Source organism: Didymosphaeria variabile (assembly GCF_027946475.1).
Source record: "Didymosphaeria variabile strain IMI 356815 chromosome Unknown scaffold_8, whole genome shotgun sequence".
Taxonomy (NCBI): domain Eukaryota; kingdom Fungi; phylum Ascomycota; class Dothideomycetes; order Pleosporales; family Didymosphaeriaceae; genus Didymosphaeria; species Didymosphaeria variabile.
This window is the reverse complement of record NW_026611627.1, coordinates 2,585,720-2,612,048: the sequence shown is the minus strand read 5'-3', so window position 1 is coordinate 2,612,048 and position 26,329 is coordinate 2,585,720. Positions and strand designations below refer to the sequence as shown.

The following is a 26,329-nucleotide window of genomic DNA, read 5'->3' as shown; positions in this document are numbered from 1 at the left end:
GAAGTCTCGATTGATAACAGGTATATAAGCCTCTCTGGACAGACTACTTCGATTCTACGCGCTTCCCATTAGAGGAATAAAAGACTAGAGAAGAAAGCTCACATGTTCTTAAAAGACTCTTTATGGGATAATGTCTTGTGGACTACAAATCTGCCAATCCATTGCAACATGGGCGCGTCTAGGAGGCCGTGTCTAAAAAGGTTCGGTGTAGCCTCTCGGAATGGTAACGATGATGAGGGTGTCCAAATGAGCCATCGAAAGCCGACATGTGTCGAAAGCAAGTCACTGAAATAACATGACTCTGCGCGGGAGCTTTCAGAGGTTCGGAAAGAGTAAATTGTGCCTACGTGGCTTGGCCTTGTCACAAAAGGAAACCATGAGTTGTAAGAAACAAATCTGTACGCCTTCAACGCAAAACAGATCCTCAAATCCAGCTCCGAAACGCCTCCATCATGCTCTACGTAGTAGGAGCCCCAAAAACGGAGGACTTACAGCGCCATGCTTTTCAAACTCGATCTTTCTTTCGTCGTATACATCTTTTCCCCCTCGCCAACCATCGCCTCACCCTACGAACTCAACCTAATCTCCCCATCCGCTCTCCTCAGCCCCAACTTCTGCAGCTTAATCCTTGGCACCACACCCAGCAGCACCAACACACTCGCCACAATCACCGCCCAATGCTGAATATGCGCTACGTTAAGACTGTACGTAGTCCAGCTCGCCGCACAAACAGTCGCCAACCCCACCGTCGCAACAACATAGCCCGCCGCGCGGTGGTACTTCCAAATCGCTTTGGCCTGGTCTACACCGCCGTACAAGCTCGGCGTGTAGTACTGCGTGAACCCCACCACGGCCTGCAGCAAGATAGCGACGTAGAAGATCAAGCCGAGGATTGCGTGAGGCGACTCGAAGTGCTCGTGTCCCGGACCGGCCTTGTTCAGCTCGATGATGACCAGGCCGGAAAGCAGGGCGGAGAGTCCGAAGAGGTGGAACAGCGCGTGGAGGAGGGTACCGGTGCGTTTTTGGTCGGCGGTATGTGTGGGTTGGAGGATTAGGGCGGCTTGGGTTACGAGGAGGAGGCCGGCGGAGTTGAGGAGCTGTGGCACGGGTTCAATTAGTGGAGGCAGGGGCACGGATGAGGAGGACACGTACGGGATGCGCAGAGAAGAAGATGAGGTCGTGGGACAGGATAGCACCCCAAATAATGGCGGCGAGTATCCATATGCCTGCTTGGGCGAGGGGAGCGGTGCCTGTTCGTTCACCGTCAGCAAGAGTGGACCGGGATGTTCAGGGAATTCGAAGGCGTACCCAGCCAGAGATTCTTCCAAATAGAATCACCCTCTACCTGCGCTGCATCGCCTCTCCGCCCAAGGAGTGGCTCGTCTTCCCCCGCGCCGCGCACTCCGTTCATATTGTCTGGTATTCCGGTGGCTGAAGCCATGTTGATACTCCAAGGTTACTTCTATGGGTAGACAATGAATGCAGGCTACTCTATCTCAACAATGATAGCGCAAAGTGTTAGCACTCTGGGGATTCAAGCTCCAGGATACTGACAGCAGCTGGGTTGGTAATAGATGGACCTGAGGTGGAGTTGATCGATGACGAAATGCACCCTTGTCGCCGCGCCAGCGCCAATGGGAGCGGGGCGGGTCGTAAGCACATCAATGGAAGCGCCAGCTACGCGAGGTCAGATGAACGCGTACTTCGAGCGTGTCCTTCCTAATTCACAATGTCGAGTCATACTGTAGTGGTCGGTGCTACTTCTGATGCCGTGCGTTTCTGTTCCGCACTTATTACGAAGGAGCTCATTTCTATAGATTATCCTTTGGCGAGAACACCAAGTCGATTTGCTTTACTCTGCACCATAATAGTACAATATTATATGTTGAAATTGAAAACAAAGCCTTATCCTATAGGCAAGGGGTTATCCTCAAAGTTTTTCTTTATAATATCGTACTATGGTTGTGCTGTACGCATATGAAGTTGGCACTGACGTAAGGCGAAGAGTCAATAAACATGAGCTCCTTGGTATAATGTGATGTCAAGAACTCTGTAAGCCACGTGTGGCAGCTTAGCACGGTGAAGTAGATTCTTCTTTTACATATACATATCTAGACAAAAGGATCATATCGACGGGACACTGTGTCTCGCGCCGAGGTATATCGCCAGTCAAAGCCAGCCCCAAGACGCCCGATATGCTACATATACTGCCAAATCAGCCACAGCCGTAAATTCAACGATGAAAATATCGCCTGCTAATCGGCTCTATTCTAGATCTTCCGGCCTTTTCACCGGTGACGCTCTTGAGGGACTGTCGGTAGCTGCTCGTTCTGCGCTCGCTCCAGCTCCCAGGTTGAGGCTTAGGCTGTTGCGAACCAGTCCCCCGCTGGTGGAAATCCTAGGCCTCACTGGATCAGGATCCTGCGTATTGACGGGCGCATACAGATCCTGCGCAGCAAGATGTGCGTTGATCCTCGCCTCGTTCCTCATCTTCTGAACCTTGAAGTAGTTGTACGCTGCAATGCTGCAGATGGTAACGACTAAGCCGGTCAGATTGATCGGCGTGAGTGGATCATGGAACACAAAGTTCGCTGTTGTGATTGTCACCACCTCTTTGAATATGCCGCAGATGCTCAAAGTAACGACGCTGGTCCTCTTCAGCAGCGCAAACTCACTTGCCGTCATAAGGAAAGCTAGGCACCCCGGAAACAGCAGAATGCCAATGCCCAGCAGGGTGCCTTTCATTTCGAATAGTCTCGAAAGCCCAACGAATAGGGCGGGGAATCCTTCCACGGGTATCGCTAAAACGAGGATGCTAAGAAACATGACAGGTGCTAGGAAAAATATCGAAGAGAACGGGTTCGCGGTTGCAGGGTTGCGGAGAAGGAGGATTTGAGTCAAGGACCAGCGAAAGCCCGACGAGCATGCGGACGACATGACGAGGATGAAGCCGCGGACGTCGAAGTCGGTCTCGCCGGCGACCATCATAATTACGCCGAGGGTCATGATCGTGATGATTATGATGAGGCGGTATGATATTTGCTCTAATCCAAATAGAAATGCAAAGACAAGGACGAAACCAAGGGCAGATGATTTGCACATTGCTAACATCAAATTAGTGTCTCGTCAATCTAAGTCTTTGTGTGGACTCACTGAAAAAGGTCAAGGTGATGAACTTCAAGCTCGTATTGCCCAACCCGATATCCATGCCCGTCGCCACTCCGCAGGGACCGATCCGCGTAAAATAAAACCACTTCGTCATCAGCGGTTTCTTAGGGTCTACCAGCTCTTCGCGGGCGCCGGGGGCATGGGGATCAAGAGAATCGTGGCGTGGTCGAAGCGAAGGTATCATGAACAGAACGAGCGATGCGAGCGTAAATTGAACCACCATGTGCAAACAGGTCGTAAAGAGGGGGAATGGAAAGATATTCTTTGTTTCGCCGTCCTCTTTCTCTTCCTTGAACATCCACTTGTTGTACACGGATATGGAGATGGAAAAGAGGTACCTATTGCAATTAGCTTGCCATTTGTCAGATCCCAATAAGATTCTTACCATAACCCTATCAACAAAGCGTTGATCAGCATGGACTGTATCATAGTCTGGTTTGCAATTTTCTCCTCCTCCTTTGTGAATTTGGGCTCTTCCGGGACAACGCGGTTCTCCAGCAACGTGTTCCGCCTCTTCCTGCGACGCCTCCGCCGCCTATCCCGCCCAGTGAGCCCCGTCTCCTCGTCGTCCTGGAGGCCGTCGGCGCTCATGTCGTCCAATTCAAGATCGTCGCTGTCGGTGCGTCCTGAGGAGTCGGAATCGCTCCCACGGTCTTCCCCTTCTTCGAGGATGTTGTCAGACTCAGACTTCCGCCGTCGATGCTTGCGGTCTGCGTGCTGAGAGGGTGCTGAGGCGCCGGCGAGGGAAGAGGAGCGTCGGCGAGCGTGGTTTGCAGTCGCCTGGTCCTCCATAATCTTAGGGGTCGGAGGGTGGACCAGGGACGCTATGTTGCGAGGGGCGTGCCGGGCGCCGTCGTCGCTGTCTGCGTCGGGATCGGTGCTCGAGGGAGGATTCGAGATTGTAGCGAGCGGAAACACATCGGCGGGATGCAGCAGCGAATCCGGGCGAGCTGGTGCTTTTGAACCTTCGAGCCAGCGCACCACCTCCGCGGTGGACATGGTCGGCGGTGACGGGGAGACAAATGACGGGGTTAGCTCCTTGGCGGCCGATCACAAGACAAGGGCTCCACTGCTCATCTGCTCATGCCGATGCTCATCGGGGATGGATTTCGGCCTGGTTGCAAAGTCTGGTACCTTTCGTGCAGATGCAGTTGCCGTCTCAGCGTTAGGTTCGCGATGTGTTGAGACGCCCTGTGGCCGATCTGTAACACGCAATCCGGCCCGGCTCCTAAGCGCTGCTTGGCTGTTGTGTACCGTCCCAATCCCCGTTGTCGCGTGCCTGAATACGCTTGTCTATAGCGGAGGGGTTATCTGCTCTACGTAATTTGCATTTACATATTATTTCTCCATGTAGCTTCAAGTGTGATTGCATTCAATGGTACCACAGCCTTTCAGCCGAGCCTGGACCAAGAGCAAGCCAGTATACACATGGAAAGCCACGCATGTCATTCCAGGGCACTACATGTATTGGCAGTACCGTCAATGCATCTTGGGTCAAGTGGACCCAGGCTCTACTGACCTGTTTCGGACCAGACTTGACAATTGACAGTGAAGGTTTGGAATACACTGTGTTTAACGCATCTCAGCGCTCTAATAATATGTACCGTAGCTCCACCGAGTATGCAAATTGCAGGGAACGCTCAAAATCACCAAAACCTCAACTTGTATACAACAGCCAGATTGCCCAGCTCAGTCCTATTCACTCCGTTCTTTGCGTCCGTCCGACTTGCTTCCAGCACCGTCGATGTGAGGGTCGTACTCTCTGCTCCGCACAGGGACTGCCGTCGGGTTTGCCTCCTTCAGCGGCGCAGTTTCTGCAGTCTCGATCTCGCTATCTTCGTCGTCCCGCCCCTGTCTCCGCCGCTCAAGCCATTCGTCATCGCTTTCGTCGTCACTTTCGTCGCCAGCTGCGACCGTGTAATGACTTTCGCCCCCAGCAGGGTCCTTAATAAACCCGTCGATGATCCAGTATTGCATTGCATTCATAATCAACGGGAAAATGAACATGACAAAGAGAATCTGTAGTGCCTCGCTGCCCTCGGTCCAGCGCAGAGCCCAATCGCCCACCCATGCAATCCAAGGCAGAAGCTGGAAGATGAAGAAGACGCACAACTTCATGCCGAGAAGGCCGAGGAAGTAAATGACGGACTGTTTGAGCCACCAGGTAGCTCGCGGTGGGTGGCCATAGTTTCCGGAGCGGATCGACTCGGGCGGGTTCGCCATGGGTGTCAAGAGGAAAGCCCGGTGAAGGACCTTGAGAAGAAGTACGAGGATCGGAATGCCGATGGTTGTCTAGTCATGTTAGGAAATCGCATACTTCTGGGATATAGAATACATACGTCAATCGCAAGATTGAGCAGGTAGAACGAACAAGGATTCGGCTGGTTGCCCTCGTCGTCCTGGCCTGCTAATTGTGGAGTAGCCTTTGTGTTCGCAGCGACATCAAACTTCCCTGATGAAATCATGGACATGAAAATGTTGGCCAAGTGCAGCAGAACAGATCCAAAGACCTGTTTTGACACGTCGAAGAACCAAATCTTGAGCGGACGGCGGGGCGTTTCGCGCCACCGTTTAAAGGCCAGCGAGGAAACAGCCAGCAGGCCCAAAGCACCTTGGACTATCAGAGCGTATGGTCCCAGCAGATGGCACTCGCCGTTGTCGTCTGACTCCATCGGATTGCCAGAAGCAGTCGTTGCGGGCTTGGTGGTGGCGGCGTCAGACGTCGCAGGTCGCTGTTCGGAAGAGGCTGGTGTAGCGACAGCAGTGGGAATGGGTTTTTCAGTAGGCTCGGACGACTCGATTGGTTTTGCAACGGTAGGACGCTCGGGAGCGGGTGGTGCAGGTGGTTTCTCCGGGTCTGCCTGTACGCCATCGATGCCCAACAGCTCAGTCTCAAAGATCAAAGTCGATCCGGCGGGGATGGGTCCAGTTGCGAAACTGCCATATCCCAGACTTGGCGGAATGGTCAACTTCCTACCCTCTCCAATGCACATTCCTACGAGACCCTGATCCCATCCTGCGATGACCTGTCCTGCTCCCAACGTGAACCTAAAAGGGTCTCCCCGGTCGTAGCTCGAGTCGAATTGAGATCCATCGCTCTCTAATGTTCCCTTGTAGTTGACAGTGATCTTGTCACCAGCTTGCGTCTTCCGTGTGCAGTCAACCGGCTTCGTAACTTCGATACCGAGGCCTTGGGCGGAGGCGAGGGAGAAGAGGAGCGAGAGCTGCAGCGCGCATAACGTGGTAAAGCGCGCCATAAACGGCTGTTCAAGCGACGAGCTGTCGCGATGTCGTAGTGAGTCGCGAAATGGTAACGCAGAGGAGGAAACGGTGGAGCGAGCACGCAAGCGGACTTGGAGGTGTGGCGAGGTCTTGTGATGGTGAAACGCGTCAAAGCGGCACTCTGTGCCTTTTCCCGTCGATCGTACACAGAGGGAAAAACGATGGGGAAACTGTTCACAAGCGAAGAGAAATGTAGTATGTGCGACGATGGTGGGAGCCTGCGCCTCGATAATGATGTGAACGTCCGCAGCCCGCGGGTTCTCGCCAAGTTGACGACGGCTCTAAGCTTCAGCCAATCACATGTCATCTGTATAGTGGACCAAACTTCACACGTTGCCCGCAGCTCTTCCACACTTCCCATCCTCTCGCAACTTTGCTTAAATCACATCTGATTATCTCTAAAAGGCTACACCTAGATGATAACAATCTAATTCGACTAATTCAGCTCACCTTCATTCTTAAATCCAGTGTCAGTACCTATGGTATTAAGGGTTAAACAAGAAAACGCAACACGACACGCATAGGATGTCCATCAGCATGCAATATCGACTCGCAGAACTCAGCTACACCATAGTATCCTGAACGCTGTCAGCTTCAATCATGGCCCCGGGGACTACCTCAATTGCAATGTTTGTCGTCTCAAGACAAGCTTCCGCTGTTTGTTTTTCGCATAGTGAACTACTTGCATACATTTGGTTCCAGGTTAATGTCGGTATGAGCTCGCGAATATATTCAGTACTATGCACATGGAGCGCGGAGAATACGTTAGGATGTTTGTCCATTTCAGGTGACCTGAAGGAGGACCAGGTGACTTCGTTGCTCGAGGTGCGACTTCAACCTCTTCGCACATTACAACACTAAGCTAAGTAGATTTCGTGATTAGAGACATATTCTTTACCTTCCTATTGTTTGACTGTACACACGAAGAATCAAGATCAATCATATCAGACCGAAGGAAACCGGCCTATTGAGTTCAAGGGGTATCGAAGCGGTTCAAGTCCTTTTTGCTGATGGGATTGGACAGTTCCTTTTTCTCTTTTCTATTTGGGATCACCTGAATAGTTGTAGTATGAAGTATGAGTTCCTAGAGCCCGGAATCGTATCGGTGAACGATCTGGAAGTAAGGAGCGCGACTGTTGCAGTGTGGCGCCGCTCGCTCCTCCCGGGACCACCCCCGCACCCCCTTGACGCGTGCCGCACTCCCAAGATTCTGGACATGTCATCCTTCACCCTGCACGTACTTAGTGTGTAAAACAAACTCAGGGCTAACTTGACCTCTCATTCGTCCTCAGGCTTACTGCGCATTCGGATTTGGACAGATCCGTGCCTGTCGTCGCTCGTTTGGGCTTTGCCTACAATCCTCAATATGGCAAACTACCTATCAGACTCTTCCCGAGGCAACCTATTGATGACTGCCGGGCCGAAGAGCATGCTGCACCCCTACGCGCGACGAAAATTGAATCCCAAAAGTTATCGCTGCCTCTGCCATTGGTCACAGCTGCCTATTTCGGCCAATACCAAGGTACTGTTTGATTGCACCCTAGCGCTATGATCATCCGGACTATGCACGCAACATGCAAGGCTGAAAGTATAACAGCCACTCCAGCATGTCTTCAGGTGGACATGGCATGGGACGGAGTGCTGTCTCTGATCTTTTGATCTAGCTCTTGTCGCTCACTTCTATTACGTTCACTTCCTTTTATCAACTCAGGTTTGCATCCAGCGTTCTCCTAAATTGGGTCTTCATACTGAAAAGCCCTTTGTAAAGGAGTACCAAAGCCTTGCCAATATGCTTTGGAGAAGACCAGCTCCCCTCGCGCTCGATTTGATACTACTCACTTGCGGCCTCGCAACACTGTAAGGGCTCTACACTTTGTTCCACACAAATCTAATAACAACAGATCCTCTGCAACACTAGGACAACGCGCCCTCGACACATACGACTATGTAATCGTAGGTTCAGGCCCTGGTGGAGGGCCACTGAGCGCTCGCCTTGCTCTTGCAGGATACAGCGTGCTACTCGTCGAAGCTGGAGACGACCAAGGTGCAAACCTTCGCTATCAGATTCCCGCCTTGCATGCACAGTCTTCAGAGGAACCCGGCATGAGCTGGGACTACTATGTGAATCACTACTCGGACCTTGACCGCCAGAAGAAGGACTCCAAGATGACGTGGCGCACACCTTCCGGAGAGCTTTTTGTAGGACCAAACGGTGCTAGTGGAACCGGTGATCCGCCTGCTGGGAGCGAGCCTTTGGGTATACTGTATCCGCGAGCTGGAACGCTTGGTGGGTGCAGCGCTCACAACGCGCTAATCACCGTGTATCCGCATGAGAGTGATTGGGATGGTATTGCTTCATTGACAGGTGATACGTCGTGGGCCGCAGACAAGATGCGAAAGTATTTCGTCAAACTAGAGCACAGCAAGTATCTGCCGAATGGTATCGTTGGCCATGGTTTCGACGGGTGGCTGACGACCATGGTGACCGATCTTACACTTGTCGTGCAGGACTTCAAGCTGCTGTCACTCATCGTCGCTGCCGGAACTGCAATGGGCAAGGGCATTCTATGGAGTATTATAACTACCGTGACCGGTCTCGGCCAAGTCCTTCTGAGCGACCTGAATGTTGACTCGCCCACACGAGACGCGACCGAGGGCATTTATCAAGTCCCTTTGACCATGGACGACCGCCATCGTGTCGGTTCTCGCGAGTTTGTCCTCGACACCGCAAACGCAAAGAATGCGGACGGAAGCAGGAAGTATCATCTTGACATTCTGTTGAACACCCTCGCGACTAAAGTACGCTTCGAAAATACGTCCGCGTCCCCAAAAGCCATTGGCATCGACTTCCTCACAGGCCAAAGTCTCTACCAAGCCGACCCGCGCTACTCTAGTTCCACGAGCGGCACAATGGGCACTGTCAACGCCTCTCGTGAGGTCATCCTCGCCGCGGGCTCATTCAACACACCTCAGCTACTCAAACTATCCGGCATCGGGCCTGCGACTGAACTCCAGCAGCACAATATTCCTGTCATCGTGGACTCCCCTGGAGTAGGCACCAATCTGCAAGACCGATACGAAGCAGTCATAGGCGGCAAAGCAGACTCCGACTTCGCGCTCACAAAGGACTGCACATTCCTCCACGGCTCTCCAGATCCATGCTACGACCAGTGGAAGAACAACGCCGTCTTCAAAGGCGTCTACGGCTCTAACGGGATCGCCATCGGCATCGTCAAAAAGTCTTCCGTCGCGGAGAAAGATCCCGATCTCTTCATCGCGGGGGCACCTGCGTACTTCACTGGGTATTTCCCGGGGTATTCGAACTTCTCGCTCGCGGATAAGAGGCATTGGGTGTGGATCACGCTGAAAGCACACTCGCGCAACACGGCTGGGACTGTGACGCTGAAGTCTGATGATCCACAAGATACGCCGCTCATCAATTTCAATAGCTTTGACGCTGGTACTACGACTGATGGGGCCGATGAAAAGGACCTACAAGCACTGTATGAAGGCATGCAGTTCAGCCGGAAGATTTTCGACTCGCTCATCCCTGTGGACGGAGACTTTGAAGAAGTATGGCCAGGCCGCCAGACGAGCAGTGAAGCGGCGGTGAAAGAGTTCGCGAAGAACGAAGCATGGGGCCATCACGCGTGCTGCACCGCGAAGATTGGTGCGGACGGGGATGAGACCGCGGTCCTGGATTCGAAGTTCAGGGTCAGGGGAGTGCAAGGGTTGCGCGTGGTAGACGCCAGCGTGTTTCCGAAGATTCCTGGGTTTTACATTGCCGTTCCTGTGTACATGGTTTCTGAGAAGGCTGCAGAAGTCATACTGGAGGATGCGAAATAGGTGGCACGAGTTTCTTAGTTGTCATGACAGTTTACAGGTCATTTCCAATCTTAGGATCACCTCACAATAATAATGCTACATAATTACATAGTTACACATTACGGCTTAACAACATTCGCGAAAGAAAGCGTATTGTCCATGAAGAAGTTGGACTGAGGCTCGCCCGAAAACGCAGCGTTCGTGGTGTTGCAGAACTTCGTAAAGCTTCCCGCTTTAGCAAGCTTATCCTTAACAAGCTTCTGGTACTGCGATAGCGGGCATGAGGAGCCGGGGCCATCGTTGCAGTTGGCGACCGGATACACAACGTCGTTCAAAATGATTCGAATGTATGTTGAGGAAGGCGCAGGGTTGGTGGAATTATCGCGCTTGTGGGGAGCGTCGCCAGTGGCATAGCCTGGTGCGACGGTAGGGGTGGAGTGAACAGCAGAACTGGGTGCATGTCCATGCGCATATCCATGCACAGAGCTAGAAGCAGGAGCAGCAACAGAGCTGGGTCCATGGCCATGCGCATATCCTTGCACGGAGCTACCAGAAGTAGCAGCAGCAGAGCCTGATGAAGAACCGGTACCATACACAGGAGCAGAACTGGTTTCATTAGCACCGGGAGTCGAAATAGGTGCCGTACCAGTGCTGGAGCCGGAAGGATAGCTGGGCACAGCGCTTGTAGACGCATTCGGAGAAGAGCCTGAACCAGAGCACACCAAGCGCTCAAAAGCAATGGTACCTCGCATAGGAGTCAGCCTGCTAGCACGGAACTTCCTGTTCGGTAATGTTCTGTTCCCAGGAAGCTGAGGCTCGTTGTCGAAAACGCCACTGGCGGCGATAAGCTGGGTGATTTGCCCGTCGTTCGAGAACGAAGCTATGACGTTGGGTGCCTGGAAAGTAGAATTGCGAAGCGTATACGTCTTGTTGGGCCCGTCGACAAAGCGTCGAACGAGCATGCCCAGGGTTGGAAGCATTTGTAATTTCTCGATATCGGTGCCCAAGCCAGTACCGTACCAGTATCGCAGATCCTGCGCATACTCATATTGAAGGATCTCCTCGTCGGTGAAGATGTTGCAGAACGGGCTTCGCTGTCCGGTGATTTGCGTCTCGAAGCCACACAGGTACGGGATTATGCTGACTTCCTGCTGCGTGAAGGTGAAGTTGCCCTTGATCTCGGCGTTGAGCCTGGCCACGATAGGTGGCAGGTATATGGCTTGCCATTGGTCAATATATGGACTGCCACCTTGGTCTTTGTATGCTGGGCAAAGATCGCTAGGTGCGAGCGAATTCATCCATGATGCCGGGTCACTGCTGTTGAGGGCGAAGATCGTCCCAAGCTCAGTGGCATTAGGCCCCAGGAAACCGTGAACGAACATTCGCGCACTATCCCGCACTCGAGGGCTTGAGTTGTAATAGTTTGACCACATGGTAAAGGGCGTGTTGTACTCGTATAGGTCGGAGTAACGTAGACGCCATGTCGCCCCCATCTCTGTAAGTTCTTTATACCCAGTGGGTGAAATCTGGGCAATCTGGGCACTGGGATTGGAGAGTACGGGCTTCCAGTTCTTCAAGAATTCGAGCTTCTCGTCGCTTACGGTGAAAGGCGACTCTTGAATATGATTTTGGAGCGCCACCCACTCGTTGTAGGCGCCATTATCTGGGTAACGGCTGCCATGGCGCGAGAAGAAAGCAGCCAAGTCCACCTTGCAGCCCTCTGGTACTTCAGAAGAAATGCCTGTTACTTCAGGGCCTTCAGGCTGTTAGCTAAGGGTGTTGCGCACTTCGAATAACACTCACCTGGGAACCATTGCCCATTGCCTCCCAGATGCTGTAGGACATTGAAGTCATCAGCAGTGACATGTGCAACAGCAGTTGCGGCAACAAGAAGTCTTAAGACGCGTTCCATGGTGTCTGTAGTGTGTATTTGCTCTACGCACTGCTCCCATCTTCCTCACGTCGAGCCTGTCTTTATATCCCGGCTGATATCCATGCTATCCACCATTGTTACTTGGTCCTCGGAGATGAGCTTTGGCGATGTATCCCAAAACGGACTCGTGGCGATCAGGGGAGAAGACGGCGCGAACACGTGGGTAACGAACGCAACACCACCGGCTATCTCAGGTACCTGGAGATACACACGAAATAATTCTTCCGTGCGATGAAGTTGCCAATTGACACGGCGCGATGCGTGGCGTATTGAAGATGGAGGTTGCACTCTTTGCAGCTACCGTCGACAGCGCCAACAGCCCACATGGGCGGTCCCCTGCCGAACGCCAACCCCTCACTTGCTCATCATCGCCACGCTCACATGTCGATAAGTTTGGACACGTTTTGATTTCATACGCGTCCATAATTGCATAGTGTTCTGGTATGTTTGGATGATTTTCTTGTTGTGGGCTAGTTGAGCTGATGACGCGGTGCGGGGGGTCGCGCGGCTCACGGTGGACCCATCGTAATCGCATGCCTGGTTCGAAGTCTGCAATTACTTCTTTCAGCCAGCAACTATATCTACCATGTCCCAGAATCTGAACCGGGCTACCTGGATCTGGAAGACCGAAGAAGTCGTCTGCAACGATGATCAAACCGACCAGTTTGTCGCCTTCGCACGCCGACACGGCATCAACCGCGTGTACATACACATCAACCCAGATATCCCCCCCTCCAGCTTGGGCAAAATTCACGAGCAAGTGCAACGGCATCGCAGTCGAGGCACTGATGGGCGATCCTGCCTGGATATATAATACGCACAGCCACGAAAGCTTGCAAATCCGTCTCCGTTGGTTGGAGGATTATCAACAACGCTACGCGCACGATGTGCAATTATTGATCAAAGGTCTGCATCTCGACGTTGAGCCTTGGCAATTGGAGGAGTGGCGCGGTCCTAGTCAACCTGACCTCATCAGACAATGGATCAGCTGCGTCTACTACCTGAAGAATTGGGCTTCTGCTCAACATCCTCCGCTACCAGTTGCAGCTGACCTACCGTTCTGGCTGCATACACTGCAATACCCGGACAGCCATGAGAGACTCGACCTGGTCATGATGAACGTACTGGACGGAGCGGTTTTTATGACGTACAGGAACAGCCCGCAAGGCCTGATGGATGTTTCGGGCGAGGCGCTTATGGCGTGTTGGAGGTGTCAGAAGAGAAGAGAGGGTATCTATCTTGCGGTTGAAACGGTACCGAGTGAGGAAGGAAGACATATCAGTTATCATGGCATGGGAGGTCGCAAACTTCGAGACGATATGAGCTGCTTGGAGGGCGGTCATGGACTAAGAAAGAGACAGCCTCATGAGATGTGGTATGGAGGACTGGCGGTGCATGACTATCATACGTGGCTCAAGATGGAAGACTAAGATCTACCCTAGAGGGATGTCGTGATCCGTAATTTAATTCTCGTGGAAGGACCATAGGGGGGTACCAGAATATAACTACTTCCCAACATTCTGAAGTACTGGTACGCATCGACTTTGCATTGTGGTGTTCGTTACCAGAGGTGAAGAAAGAGACGTCGAGTCACCCGCCGCTCGTTGCAAATCGACGTTCGGCCTCTTTTTACGAGTACCCTGGGTCCTCAGCTAGCGGGTGCCGGCCCACGAAGTCCCAACGTCCACTCCGTACGCATCAAATTCCATGGAATGTCGGTTGGGCGTCGCTGGCAGCGGAGTCAATGTCTCTCTATCAATCTTCCCGCTCAGCGAGAATCTCTCACCTTCACATCTTCTGTCCACCTTCATCAAAAACTGCAGACGTACCGCGCGCGACATGCGACATCCTCGATACAATCGCACGTCGAACTAGGACCGTTCGCGCGCTCGGACAGAAAGACTGCTTCAGCCCACACACATGTTTTGGGACGACTGATCCTCTGCGTAAGGACACCGAGGTTGATTGTGGCGCTTTTAGAGCGTTTTCTCGTCGCACTTAATCTTAAAGTCGTCGGTCTCTCTCACGGGTCTGTCCCCATCCAGAGCTCAGGAAGTTTAGAAGGGGCCTTTATCCGACTATGTCTCGCAAGCCGGAAACACCCAGGAAGACTCGCTTCGTCACATACTGCATCGTCTCGCTTATATCTGTGGCGATCTTTCAATTCAAACCTCCCGCGAGCGCTGGTGCTTTGCTGACAGTACTATGGTTCTTATTCGCCCCGTATGGTCCATGGCAAATATTCTTCGCTTTGGAGCATTACGTCAACAATTTTCGGTGCTGTATCCAAGGGTCCACCACGGAATGTCCGCATGCACTATACACAATACAACTCGCACTGCTCCTGCCCTTCTTCGGCGAAGTCGCAACCTGGATCCAAACGTTTCTTGCCGTCACCGCCGATGATGCGAACCTCGGTGCAGACGTCCAAGCTTGCGCGATACATTTCGCTCTATCTTTTCTCGTTGTTTCCGAATGCGAGTTCTATCGGATGTACTGGATAAATCAGGGACGGGAATTCCCACTTCCATATAGTGCAATCTTCAAGTTGATCTGCGAAGCGAACCAGGATCAGGATTTCGAGGAGAGCAGAGATTGCATCAGCTACCCTCTCACAGTCTCGAGCTCCGAACCCTCACAGAACGAGACTCCTAGGTGTTTGGCTCCCACAGTTCTTGGAACCGCAGCGGATCTGATCGTCTTCCACATACTAGGGATGGGGACTTTCGGCTTAGCGATCAGGTGTCTTTTAGGTGTCCCCGAACCTGACAGCTTCCCGTTGACTGTTGTTCAGATTCTTTTTACACCTCGACATCCCAGTTTCATTTTGCTCGACGTTCTCCTGCAACGTCCCATCCGATTGCTTTACAGAATGATTTCCTCGTCTGCTATGGGCTTGAGCCACAGATTCTGGAAATGGTGGCGAGATGCGAAGATCTTGCAGGAAGAGAGTCGACATGCAGACGCGAGCGCGCGTTACCTGGAACGATGTGCTGCACATCGGACTCTTCTTCCTACAAGCTCACCATCAGTGCGGAGCTGAACTGCTTACTGCTTGCACGTGCAATGACCGCCTCGAGGTGATAGTTTTAACGCTTGAGACAGTGTCTTCAATTTGGCGGACCCCTCCATCTGGCACGCAGGATATCATCTTGGCGATGCATGTCAGTTTGAGCTCTACGGAGTTGAGTTGATGCTGGAACCCTGTGGAGCACCCGCTGGCTATGGAAACAGAGAAATACGTAGCATATACCTAAAAGCCGACACCATGCTGTATTCATCTCAAAAATACCCCTTGGCGCGGTACGGTGTGGCAGAGCTGAAGTTTGGTAAGCGGACGAAATTTTCAGTAATTGCACAAGCGCAAACCTTTCGCAACACTGGGGTCAATCTGAATATTGCCTTCGCCGAAATCCAATCCTGGAGCGCCCTCGTAGTTCATGGCGTAGCAATTGAACGTCAGGTCCACCTAGTACAGAGCGCAGAGAAAGTGGAAGGCCCGCTTCTAAGCAGGGAGGGTGGTACCGCCGCATGAACACGACACGCTAATAGACTAGACACCTTTCAACCCCAGTCTCTACGCGCCTGGGCTTGGGGTATTCAAACATATTCACCCTTTCATATGTTCTAAGCGGCATGGAACAGCCACATACGACAATGCAGACCTCATCTATGTCGTATCACGAATGTGTTACTGTACTTTCGCGTCGCCTATCTGTCGGCTTCTTTCATTGAATTATCACCAATAAAGAGTACTGTTTCCCATTCCTATACTTTGATTACCTGGCTGCTGTGTCTCCGGCTAAGTTTCTCATCATGCGTCCTACTTCTTATGACCATTCATAGCTGCCTCATAGCAAAGATCGTGGGTCTCCTCGACCATCTCGAATTTGATGCCCTCAGCCTCGAGTCGCCGCTTCCCATCATTGTCTACAATGAATGTATTCGGCTCCTGGATACCCACATACACGGTCTTCAGCTTCTCCTTCAAGGCCACAATCCTATCGCAACAGGTGCGATTGCCACTCAGCCTAGAATTGCAAGGCTCCATCGTGGTATACAAGACCGTGTTCGCAGGAAGCAAGTCGATGAACCGCTCTTCGGCGCGAACAGCTGACAGACCGTTGGCTTGGGCGACCTTGATGAAACAGCATTGTTCGGCGTGTGTGCTACCCATGTCGCCCTCCATGTAGCCGGGGAGTTCGATCGAATAACCCGTCGAGAGGATCACACCAGTGTCACCATCGACTAGCACTGCGCCAACACAAAACTTGTCAGGTCCTGGTGGTGAAAGGCGAGCCTGAGCAACGGCGTATTCCATAAACGCTTTATGATCTCCTGGCGCAATGGAAGGATGCATAGTCGTCGCCATGCTTCAAGATGGAGGAGTTGCTGTCGAACTTTGAATGGGACAACTGCGGCCGGTAATGGAATTGGATAAGTGGATGGTTGTGAAGCGATACTCGGTATGCCACAGTGCGTTTGTACGCACTAGTGAGATTTGGGGAATTGGATTTATGTCATAGCACGCGCCTTTAATCTTGTAACAGCGGCTACCAGGCTCAGCGCACAGAGCTCATTCGCTTGGAGGGCACTGATACCGCGGGAATGTTACGGCTGTGTATCGAAGCACAAGAGGTCCAAACAATGGATCATGCAGGCGAATCACACCCCGCATGCCATGCCCCACGCCGCGGTCCAAACCGCCTGTCGCCCAGCTCCCATCGCTCTACTCCAATTTGGCCGGCGCGGTATTCCAACTTTGGAGCCTAAGGCACAAGCGTCATGCTTCGTTCCTATAATGTCGTAGTCAAATATTATATCTTTCCCGTTCCATGGACCCCTTCAGCGCCCTCAGTGCAGCAACATCAATGGTTCAGTTCGTGAACTTTGCGACTGAAGTCTTTCATGGACTTGCCAGATCTATCTGAAATTCGCGGGTGCAGCAGCAAAAAATGCGCACATAGAGTTATGTCCTTCTGAGCTACACTGTGCATAGCGTTTTTCCGAGCTATGGTCGCAGCTGCAGCGTTATCGTAACAGGAAGATATCAGATACGCACACTCTTCCAGACACCCGGGGTTTTGTAGAAGCAAGATCAAAGATGCTCTCTATTCATTACTCAAGTGAGGTTGACATCTCCGAACAGTTAGGATATATGTTCTAGTCCCTTGACCGCCAAGTCATCGCCCTTTCAAGGTAGACTCATAAACAACTCCAACATCTTAGGATAATTCGGCGTCCCTAGTCCCGTCGCGGGATCCCAGCCTTTCGATGCGGCAAATCCATCAGTCCCGCAGCCCGGATTCGTTCCGTTCGTGATGTCATTCAGCACTTCGGGATGCGCATACAGAACAGGATTGATAAACCCTACAGGTCCTTTCCCGGCCTTGATGCGCTCCTCATTGATGAGATTGATCACGGAGGCGAAAATAGGAGTCGCAGCAGATGTACCGCCTGTGAGGCGAAGAGCACCGTTGTAGACGGCGGCTGTGTTGTCGCCGTTCGCGGAGACATCGGGAAAGCCCCGTCCATTGCGGTTGTAGACTCCGGTGCTATTTTGCCAATTGCCCTGTAGCATTCAATCAGTGTTAACGTTATGATAATGGGGCAGACCTCTTACATCAAAATAGTAATCGTAACCCGGGTCATTATTCTTGAGGTAATTCGCAACGTCCTTCGACTGATAGTCTGGGATTCCAAACACATTTGAAAAGCCGCCGCCAGACGAATACGGGTAATAGTACTCAGGATTGTATGCAGCACTCTCTGGGTCGTAGACGGTCTTTCCGGGATAGACTTTGGTGGCGCCGACACTGGTCAACCAGGGGCAGGTATTAGGATGCCCAGGTGAGAAGACTGTGTCGTTGCGGAGACAGCCATTCGGTGCGTCGGGCTTAGGGAGGTCACCAACACCGTTATCGCCTGATGCGATAAACACGGAGACGCCTTGCAACCCAAGCTTTAGCCATTCGTCGCACTGTTTTGTGGTGATTAGATCGCAAAGTCGTAACCGAGAGGAGTAGAGGAGTGCTTGCCTGACGCTTTTGATAAGCTGCTGGAAGCTCGGCTTCAGACTTCATGTACGAGACTGAGATCACGTTTGTGGGCTGGAGTATTAGTATGACAATGGGTCAATCTTTCTGAGTTTATTAGGACTCACCTTGTAGATACCACACATGCGTTCGCCTTTATATCCACCCTCATTACTGTTTGGGTATACAGGATCGAAGTCTGGATTATCACCTGTTTCACCATATGCTTCGTACGTGCAATAACTCCCATCAATAGCATCCAGGAATGTGTTGAACATCCCACCCTCGTTCACTTGCTTTGCTGCCCAGTAGTCATCGTCGATCTGATAGGCAACAACCTCTTGCGGGTAGACAAGGGGGATAGCTAATTCGAGGTCCATGTCGGCTTCCGATCCGGCATGCAGAATGTCGACCGGTGCCACACCACCATTGATCGATTTCAAGATCGGTGCAGTTCCGTTAGCAATATAGGGCGTAAAGTTTGAGAAGAACAGATCAAGGTCTCCTTGAGCGTATGCGCTGGAGAGTAGGAAGATACCCATAGTATTGTTGGGACTCACCCCCGCTTCGGGGTCTGGCGAAGGGATATTGTACAGAGCACGGATGCAATCGTGTGTAATCATCTGATCGCACGTATCCAAGGGATCGGTATTTGCTCGTGGATCCAGAGTAGGTTCAGAGGTTTGCCGAGATAGTTCGCTTAAGGCGCTTTTTTTCGACGCTCTCTTGTCGTTGTTCGCTCTGAGTGGTATCAGCAGATACTCTTCCGATGAATGGAATCTACTGGTTCTACATACCTTTCCACTTTCATTGGGACACCTTTAATACCAGGACTCACGTAGTCAATATGCTCAAGTAAGTGACTTGGCAGGTGATATTGATCACAGCTCACTGTACTCCTCTCTTTATCATGAGTCTCGTGATACTCCGTCATCAGCAATATCTCTGCCTCTTCAATTGTGGCATCGAATGCAAGCCAGGCCTTGTTGTCCGTGTGAGTGATGCGTTCCTTAGCAATGCCACCCGACTCAACAAGCCATTCAGAAACCGCGCTTAGGGTATCTTCCGTTGGAGCGAACGCAGAGATGACTTGTTCTTGGGACCAATGCTTGCCATAATGTATAGATTCGGGATGCGATACGTCCATGAGCCACTTCTCGGCCATTTGTGTGGCCTTCTTATTAGCCTTCAGACCAATTCTCATTGGCAGGCGTATGTGAGGCTCTAAGCGTCGAGCGCGCTCCCTAGGAGCGGGATGCTTTTCGTGAACCACATAGTCGTGTGGTACGGCTAGTGCGACGGCGGTCGCTGCTGCTGCAGCGAAAATTGTAAAGTTGAATCGCATCCTTGATGCTCCTTGCGTGTCCAAGTCTGAGATGAAGCAAGGAAGAGAGAGAAAAGCCACTTGACCTAAGGATTGACGCATAGCATTGCAGATTCGGCTGGCATCTTAATGTATGGGCTACGATGGTAGCAATCTGCCTTGCAAACCACTCCCTCGAGCGGCAGCGCGGTTCATCACCAGAGAATTGAAGAAAACATAATTGAAAGTCGCAATAGGCTTACGAAAATCTGGCCGCAGATACTGATTTCGGGTTGACGCAACCTGGTTGAGTCTGCCTGACGCGGTGTTTTACAACGAAGGATGCGCTAGCATAACCGTTTGGCAATACCTTTCGAGTGAGGGATCATTACCCTTGCCCTTACGGCTAAGTAACCTACATTGGTGAGCTTAAAAGCTCTACCAGGAACCCGGAGTTACTACACATGATTCGATTTAGTTGGTATGAGTGAAGTGTTGCGCGTCTTCCTTAAGCGCGAATTGTGACTGCGCGTAAACGATGACGACATCATCTGTGTAAACCAAATCTCAAGCGCAATAGATTCCGGACGTCTTCCGATTTCGAAGCACTCAGTAAAGCAGTCGTCAACTACCATGGCAGCTCCTTCTGAGAAGACACTCCAATCCCTCTCCGGGAAATGGACGCTCAACAAAGCATCGTCAGATGACTTCATCCAGATTTTAGCGCTCCAAGGAGTCAACATACTCATTCGGAAAGCCGCCTCGGCTGCATCTGTCCATCAGAGCATCACACAACCAGACCCGCAACACATTGAGGCTGTGCAGTCCGTGACCGCGGGAAAGATCCCCGGCACAACAGAAAAATACATCCTTGACTGGGAATGGCGCAGCAACAACGATCCTCTATTCGGAGAGGTACAAGGTCGGAGCCGATGGTTGGGCGGTGAACAAGCGAAAAGGTTGGAGATCGGAGACGGTGAATGGATTGAGGGCGATAGTGAGGGGAAAATAATGCATGCGCAAGGTAAAGCAGCCAATGGAAAGTGGGAAGCTGACCATCTGTGGGGGTTTGAGATTGTCGATGGGGAGAGAAAGCATACGAGACGCGCAAGAGTGAAGAATGACCAAGGAAAAGAACTCAAAGTCAAGATGGTGTACGACTTCGAAGGGTGATGAGTTGAAGTGGTGGGACTTTGACGCGAGGAGGGAAACTGGCAAAGATGGATTTAGCCGTCTCCAACAACCATACACCTACAGTAGTTGAGTTTACTCAACTCCCGTGGTCGCATCAACAGCTTCAACTAGACCACGATCCCACGAAATTGACGAGGCTTCGGTCGTCCGTGAAGGCTTGCACTTCACCTGCTTCGGCGGCTCCATCTTCCACACAATTTCCTCGACATCACAGTGGCACACTTGATCCGCGCCAACCCCTCTTGCCCTCGGTACGATCTATATGTGATCGCAGAATTATGCCGGGTTCATCGCCAGCACGATAGCAGTGCGCGTCTCAATGGAGCCACAAATCCTCGTCGCAAGAGAAGTTCGTCTTAAAGCACGCTCAAATAGGCTGTCCTGTTACAGCAGTATGGTTGCTAGATAGCATCATAGCATGCACGGTGAGAAGTTATTCGTATCATAGACGGTTTTCACGTTCAATGCGCACGACAATTAATAAACCGAGCTCGTCACTCCGCTCGCTGCGGGAATCATGTCTCAACAAAATCGCATGAGCCGCTAGGCGGCTTGACACACCATTAGTAAGATCACTAGTTAGGTTAGCGCAAAGATATGCGTTGTAGCACCAATGAGCTTCTTTCCTCCCCGTGCTAGTTAACTTTACTTTCCAGAAGCAAGATAATGGAGCGAGGTGACCTAGGCTGCTGACTGCTCTGCAGATGTGCGAATCTACTGACGAATTACTCAGCTGCGAGCTTGTCCTGATTTCTAAGTGTGCTCCACCTTTGAACGTAAAGTTTTACTTCGAATTAGTCGAGCGGAGTCGTAGCGAAGCGGCTTAGGAAGTATCTACATCAATGAACATGCATTCACTCCGCAAGCTGGGTCGGACACACGCAAATCCTCGTATACAAATACCAATGCTGTTATCCTACAATCATGTTCACCACCCGTCAACTCATATCTACTTTTGCAATTACAGCCACCAACAACTTCTTCCATTGATCTTGTCGATACTCAATCTAAAAACAACAGCTTGACTCATCAAAAAAAACCAAAATGCCATCTGTAGTCGTTTTTGGCGCAACCGGCTTTGTCGGCGGTACGACAACCCACCATTATTGTCGCATCATCTGAGCTTGACACTGACTTGACACACTTAGCACCCTACGTAAGGGCTCTCAAGCAAGCACATCCGGATTGGCCTGTAACCGCCTATGTACGCAGCTCTAAGCCGGAGGCCGAACTCAAAGCCAGCCTCGGAGCAGACAACATCATTGTGGGCGACTTCAGCGACGCTGAGAAGATCAAAAAGATCAGCAAAGAGAATGACATCGTCGTCAATGCCGGCAACTCTTTCACCGAAGATCCCGTTGCTGCGATTATCGCGGGTCAAAAAGAAAAGAATCCCGCCACGAAGGGTAAACTGATTCATATCAGCGGTGCCGGTAACTTCATTGATTTCGGAACCTCTGGCAAGTTCAACTCGGAAAGCAAAGTCTGGAACGATGCGAAGGAAGAGGACATCAAGGCTATTCACAAAGAAATGTTCAATGGCCAGTCCGATGTCCCCGTGCTTGAAGCTGGTAGCGATATTGATACATACATTGTCTGCCCTTCCGTTGTCTATGGAGGCGCCTCCATTTCAGCACCCACTAAGGGCATTGGCTACATGCTGCTCACCAGCAATGCCAAACCCCTAGGTTATGTCCCGTATGTTGGGGACGGCACCGCCGTACTGAGCACTGTATGTGATACCCACAACTGAGCGATATATCTGAACTGTACTAAACCTACTTGCAGTGCCACGTTCTCGACCTAGTCGATTTCCTCATCAAAATCACCGAACGTGCTGCGGAGGGACCTGCCGAAGGCACGGCATACAGCCGATACTACATGCTCGAGACGAGTAGGGTCCAGTGGAAGGATATGGCGACCGAGCTGGCGAAAGTGATGCACGCGAGGGGTCTACTTCCAAGCTCTGAGCCGAAAGCAGTACCTTTTGAAGAGGCTGGAGAAGGGGAGGTCAAGCACCTCGTGGCCGCGAATATGCTTATCAAAGGCGACCGCGCTGCTGCACTGGGTTTCAAAGCAAAGCAGCCCAGCATCCTTGCTCAGATCCACGAAGATCTCAAGGAAGTGCCGATATAGCCTGACTGTACTTCACGTAGACATCTTTTGTAGCGGTGGATAGGGTGTAGATCCACTCATTGATGAAATGTATCTTGCGTAGCTTTCCACCAATTTACGTTTCTTTAAGGGGGTACCTTAGGATAACGTCTCTCGATTTTTTCCCCCCTGTTTTCTTCATTGCATAACTACCATTCCTGATACCCTCTCATGCACCGGGTACTCTTCCCCGCATGATCCATGAATACCCAAATCTCAGTCCCATCCTTCGCCTCAAACCCTCTACTCGACATCAGACATAGACCCATCCTGGTAAGTGCTGCTGTAACGGACACTAAGTTGGAAGCCCAATTTTTATAAATCCATGTGGAAAAGGCACTGCATCATGCCTGACAGGTTCTCAATCGCCTCAAGCTCACTTGTGTGGTAGCATTCGGTGATCAGGATGATTTCCCAGTCAATGTAGTCTTCTATGAGATACCCAATGAGTACGGCTTTGTAGTTGGGGTCTTCACGTTCGGGTGCGCGCGCAATTTGCACCGAGTAGGTGTCGTAGCGACTGCCGCGACCGTTGTGAGCTTGGGCGGTAACTGAATTGCTTAGCATGACGTCTAACAAGGAGAAGGAGAACGTACTGATAATTTGGCTCTCTAGCTGTTCGCGGATACGATGTTGGGTGAAATGAGCTTCCTGCATGAATTGATATTGTGCCTGCTGTTGTGCCTGTTGTGCCTGTTGCTGGGCTTGTTGTGCCTGTTGCTGGGCTTGTTGTGCCTGTTGCTGGGCTTGTTGTGCCTGTTGCTGGGCTTGTTGCTGGGCTTGCTGTGTGAACGGATTGTATGACATTGTAGAAATAGCAATGGTACTGTGTTCAGCCGCGTGTAGTGGGCAATTTCTATTTATGTTGAAGCACAATGGGACTAAGCTCACTATATATATGTAGGAAAAGGACCTTTGTTGCTACAACAAGCTTGCGACCACGTGTACAGATCACAAGAGTTTTGCTTGCTACTGAAGATCTGGACTGCGAACTTACATGATATGCTCAGAAGCAACTTCATAAAGATGTAGTGTCCGACTCCGGAATATCTCTCGTCTATTCGCTATCTACGATTATCTCGATCCGCACGTTCCAACTCCGGCATCTCATATATCTGCTGTATTAAAGTTGCATCGAAAAATTTCCATCTACTCAGGCACACACTAACCAGCTTGGGGCTATTCCAATATTGCGACAGCAAGGTATGGACTTCACTTCCACAGAGTGATTGTCATATTGCGGCTATGCAGGTGTTCCTAAGTGGCGACATTGTCTGAAGCGAGCTGTTTGGTGAGGTACATGTGAGTGATGATGCCTTTATGCGTAGACACAGCTGAAGTAAACTTGATGTTGTCTTACGTAGGTTGCCAACCGAAGTGAGAAAACCGATCAACCGTTCATAAGGTCAAAGAGCCTTCGAAAGCATTTGTAACATATAGCAAACCTCGGGGCGTGCTTTTATTGTGTGGAAAGTCCGATACATTTTTTTGTCGTAAGCCATGTATGCTCAAAAAACCGATCAAGGTGCAACTCGCTGACCACGAACTTGGCCTTACATGTGCCCAGCCTGTTCAGAAAACGGATCAGTCTTGTCTTACTATCCTGCAATGTCAGGTTGGCTGGCTCATATCCGCGCGGGCGTATGATGATGAAGAAGTTCGGACATTCACAAATCAAGCGACGTTTCAACGGGCGCAAGGCACCCTACCCGCGCCCACGGTGATTAACACAATGTCAACCACAGGAAATACCAAAGTCCACTTGTTGGGTGTTCTCGGAGAATTTTATGGTATCACCGATGCAAGGCTGCAAGGCTGAAATGCATGGGTGCTCTGCGCTTGTATGAAATGGGACTGAAATACGAGTTTCGTACGAAAACCCTTCACAAGTGTTCAATCGGAGTTCGTTGCGACAAGCGCAGTCATTCCGCTGTCGTTCCCTTTGTATGTGCCAGGTATTCCGCCAATGAGGGCTCATGGTGTCTCGTGTCAGCACATCATCTGCGTGTGAGTCTAGACCGTGGGTCGTGAAGGATGCGTTGCATGATCGGCGGCCCGAACGGCGGCCCATCAACCTTATTGAGATCCTTGTACCCCAAACGTTCGTGTGATAGAGCATATGAGGGCACTGTCTCGGGAAGAACTGTATTAGCGCTATAAAGCTTCGTCAGAGGTATTGCTACGCTGTGTGTATCAAAATAAATAGCGCAGCATCTATATTTTTGACGTAGTGCTATACCGTGTATACTTAAAATGTGTCGAACACGAGCGCAGGGCGACTACAAACCGCGTGAGACAATGTTTGAGTGCAGACGTCTCCAGACGTCATGAACATGCTCAATGTCCGGTAGCCTCAAGACCGTCTCGCACGAAGTGAACTGAAGCGATCAGAGGCAAAGCTTTCATGCCTCTCAACATAAATGGACCATCATCCTACTGACTATCGATCCATCAAGCCATCAGACCAGGAGTTCACCCACACTATCCTTCTCTTCTTCTCTTCTACTCTTCATTCACCTTACAATCATGCACTACAGAATCCTTTTCCTCGCCCCCATTGTTGCGATGTCGCTGGCCGCACCCATCATATCCCGCCAAGAGGAAGAGCCATCGGCGAGTGCCAACCTTAACTTAGTTGGAAGCGCTCTTCCAGCCGATTCCCATGGAGGAGATGTGTGGGCTGATCCAGCCGTTGACTACAACACATTATCCCCACCGATTGCCTCTCGTCAGGACCGCTATACTCAGCCCGATGGCGGCTTCGTTGCCCCGGTGGTTGACAGCCCAGATGGCGGCTCTGAGGCTTGGCTTGCACCCGCTGTACCTGCGCCTTCTGAAGCCTGGATTACGCCCGATGTGCCAGCGCCCTCTGAGGCTTGGGTTGCGCCCGCTGTACCTGCGCCCACTGAAGAAGTCGCCTGGTCTATTGCCACGCGTCAAGACCGCTACACCCAGCCTGACGGTGGTTTCCCAGCTCCCGTAGTGCCCGTGGTCATTCCCACCAATCCAGCGCCTGAACGTTATGCTACCCCAGATGGCGGCTTCGCAAAGCGTCAAGGCCGCTACACTCAGCCTGACGGCGGTTTCCCAGCTCCCGTAGTGCCCGTAGTCATTCCCACCAATCCAGCGCCTGAACGTTATGCTACCCCAGATGGCGGCTTTGCAAAGCGTCAAGGCCGCTACACTCAGCCTGACGGCGGTTTCCCAGCACCCGTAGTGCCCGTGGTCGTGCCCACCAATCCAGCGCCTGAACGTTATGCTACCCCAGATGGCGGCTTCCCAAAACGTCAAGTTTAAGGTACCTTGGATCCCCTGGGTGTGATGGGTACCGTGCCGGACGGGTGCTGCGAAAATTGTTCTTGCCCTGATGAGACCGATCCGAGTATGCTTCCGGGAGTGGATACGGATTACTGGAGGAAAGAGTGATTTGTGGCT

General features: G+C 51.5%; 11 protein-coding genes across 11 annotated transcripts; 4 read left to right on the top strand and 7 right to left on the bottom strand.

Annotated features, from left to right (window-relative positions):
- Positions 1–566: 566 nt before the first annotated feature.
- N0V89_011096 (uncharacterized protein) lies at positions 567–1,411 on the bottom strand (the record flags this gene model as incomplete). The annotated part of the gene is made up of 3 exons (XM_056219831.1): positions 567–1,097; positions 1,153–1,250; positions 1,309–1,411. The coding sequence occupies 3 exons, from the start codon at positions 1,409–1,411 to the stop codon at positions 567–569; spliced, it is 732 nt and encodes a 243-aa protein (XP_056066958.1).
- Positions 1,412–2,265: 854 nt separating this feature from the next.
- N0V89_011095 (uncharacterized protein) lies at positions 2,266–4,167 on the bottom strand (the record flags this gene model as incomplete). The annotated part of the gene is made up of 3 exons (XM_056219830.1): positions 2,266–3,044; positions 3,154–3,506; positions 3,554–4,167. The coding sequence occupies 3 exons, from the start codon at positions 4,165–4,167 to the stop codon at positions 2,266–2,268; spliced, it is 1,746 nt and encodes a 581-aa protein (XP_056066957.1).
- Positions 4,168–4,863: 696 nt separating this feature from the next.
- N0V89_011094 (uncharacterized protein) lies at positions 4,864–6,425 on the bottom strand (the record flags this gene model as incomplete). Its single annotated transcript, XM_056219829.1, has 2 exons — positions 4,864–5,460; positions 5,508–6,425. The coding sequence occupies 2 exons, from the start codon at positions 6,423–6,425 to the stop codon at positions 4,864–4,866; spliced, it is 1,515 nt and encodes a 504-aa protein (XP_056066956.1).
- A 2,128-nt stretch (positions 6,426–8,553) lies between these two features.
- Positions 8,554–10,296, top strand: N0V89_011093 (uncharacterized protein; the record flags this gene model as incomplete). The annotated part of the gene is made up of 1 exon (XM_056219828.1): positions 8,554–10,296. The coding sequence occupies one exon, from the start codon at positions 8,554–8,556 to the stop codon at positions 10,294–10,296; it is 1,743 nt and encodes a 580-aa protein (XP_056066955.1).
- A 98-nt stretch (positions 10,297–10,394) lies between these two features.
- N0V89_011092 (uncharacterized protein) lies at positions 10,395–12,187 on the bottom strand (the record flags this gene model as incomplete). The annotated part of the gene is made up of 2 exons (XM_056219827.1): positions 10,395–12,031; positions 12,079–12,187. The coding sequence occupies 2 exons, from the start codon at positions 12,185–12,187 to the stop codon at positions 10,395–10,397; spliced, it is 1,746 nt and encodes a 581-aa protein (XP_056066954.1).
- Positions 12,188–16,031: 3,844 nt separating this feature from the next.
- N0V89_011091 (uncharacterized protein) lies at positions 16,032–16,580 on the bottom strand (the record flags this gene model as incomplete). Its single annotated transcript, XM_056219826.1, has 1 exon — positions 16,032–16,580. One exon carries the CDS (start codon positions 16,578–16,580, stop codon positions 16,032–16,034), a length of 549 nt encoding a protein of 182 aa, XP_056066953.1.
- Positions 16,581–17,402: 822 nt separating this feature from the next.
- Positions 17,403–19,408, bottom strand: N0V89_011090 (uncharacterized protein; the record flags this gene model as incomplete). The annotated part of the gene is made up of 4 exons (XM_056219825.1): positions 17,403–17,780; positions 17,832–18,188; positions 18,372–18,982; positions 19,141–19,408. 4 exons carry the CDS (start codon positions 19,406–19,408, stop codon positions 17,403–17,405), a joined length of 1,614 nt encoding a protein of 537 aa, XP_056066952.1.
- Positions 19,409–20,179: 771 nt separating this feature from the next.
- On the top strand, positions 20,180–20,719 carry N0V89_011089 (uncharacterized protein; the record flags this gene model as incomplete). The annotated part of the gene is made up of 1 exon (XM_056219824.1): positions 20,180–20,719. One exon carries the CDS (start codon positions 20,180–20,182, stop codon positions 20,717–20,719), a length of 540 nt encoding a protein of 179 aa, XP_056066951.1.
- A 1,065-nt stretch (positions 20,720–21,784) lies between these two features.
- On the top strand, positions 21,785–22,876 carry N0V89_011088 (uncharacterized protein; the record flags this gene model as incomplete). The annotated part of the gene is made up of 3 exons (XM_056219823.1): positions 21,785–21,827; positions 21,889–22,472; positions 22,529–22,876. 3 exons carry the CDS (start codon positions 21,785–21,787, stop codon positions 22,874–22,876), a joined length of 975 nt encoding a protein of 324 aa, XP_056066950.1.
- Positions 22,877–23,209: 333 nt separating this feature from the next.
- On the bottom strand, positions 23,210–23,701 carry N0V89_011087 (uncharacterized protein; the record flags this gene model as incomplete). The annotated part of the gene is made up of 2 exons (XM_056219822.1): positions 23,210–23,445; positions 23,491–23,701. The coding sequence occupies 2 exons, from the start codon at positions 23,699–23,701 to the stop codon at positions 23,210–23,212; spliced, it is 447 nt and encodes a 148-aa protein (XP_056066949.1).
- Positions 23,702–25,420: 1,719 nt separating this feature from the next.
- Positions 25,421–26,191, top strand: N0V89_011086 (uncharacterized protein; the record flags this gene model as incomplete). The annotated part of the gene is made up of 1 exon (XM_056219821.1): positions 25,421–26,191. The coding sequence occupies one exon, from the start codon at positions 25,421–25,423 to the stop codon at positions 26,189–26,191; it is 771 nt and encodes a 256-aa protein (XP_056066948.1).
- Between the last annotated feature and the right edge of the window lie 138 nt (positions 26,192–26,329).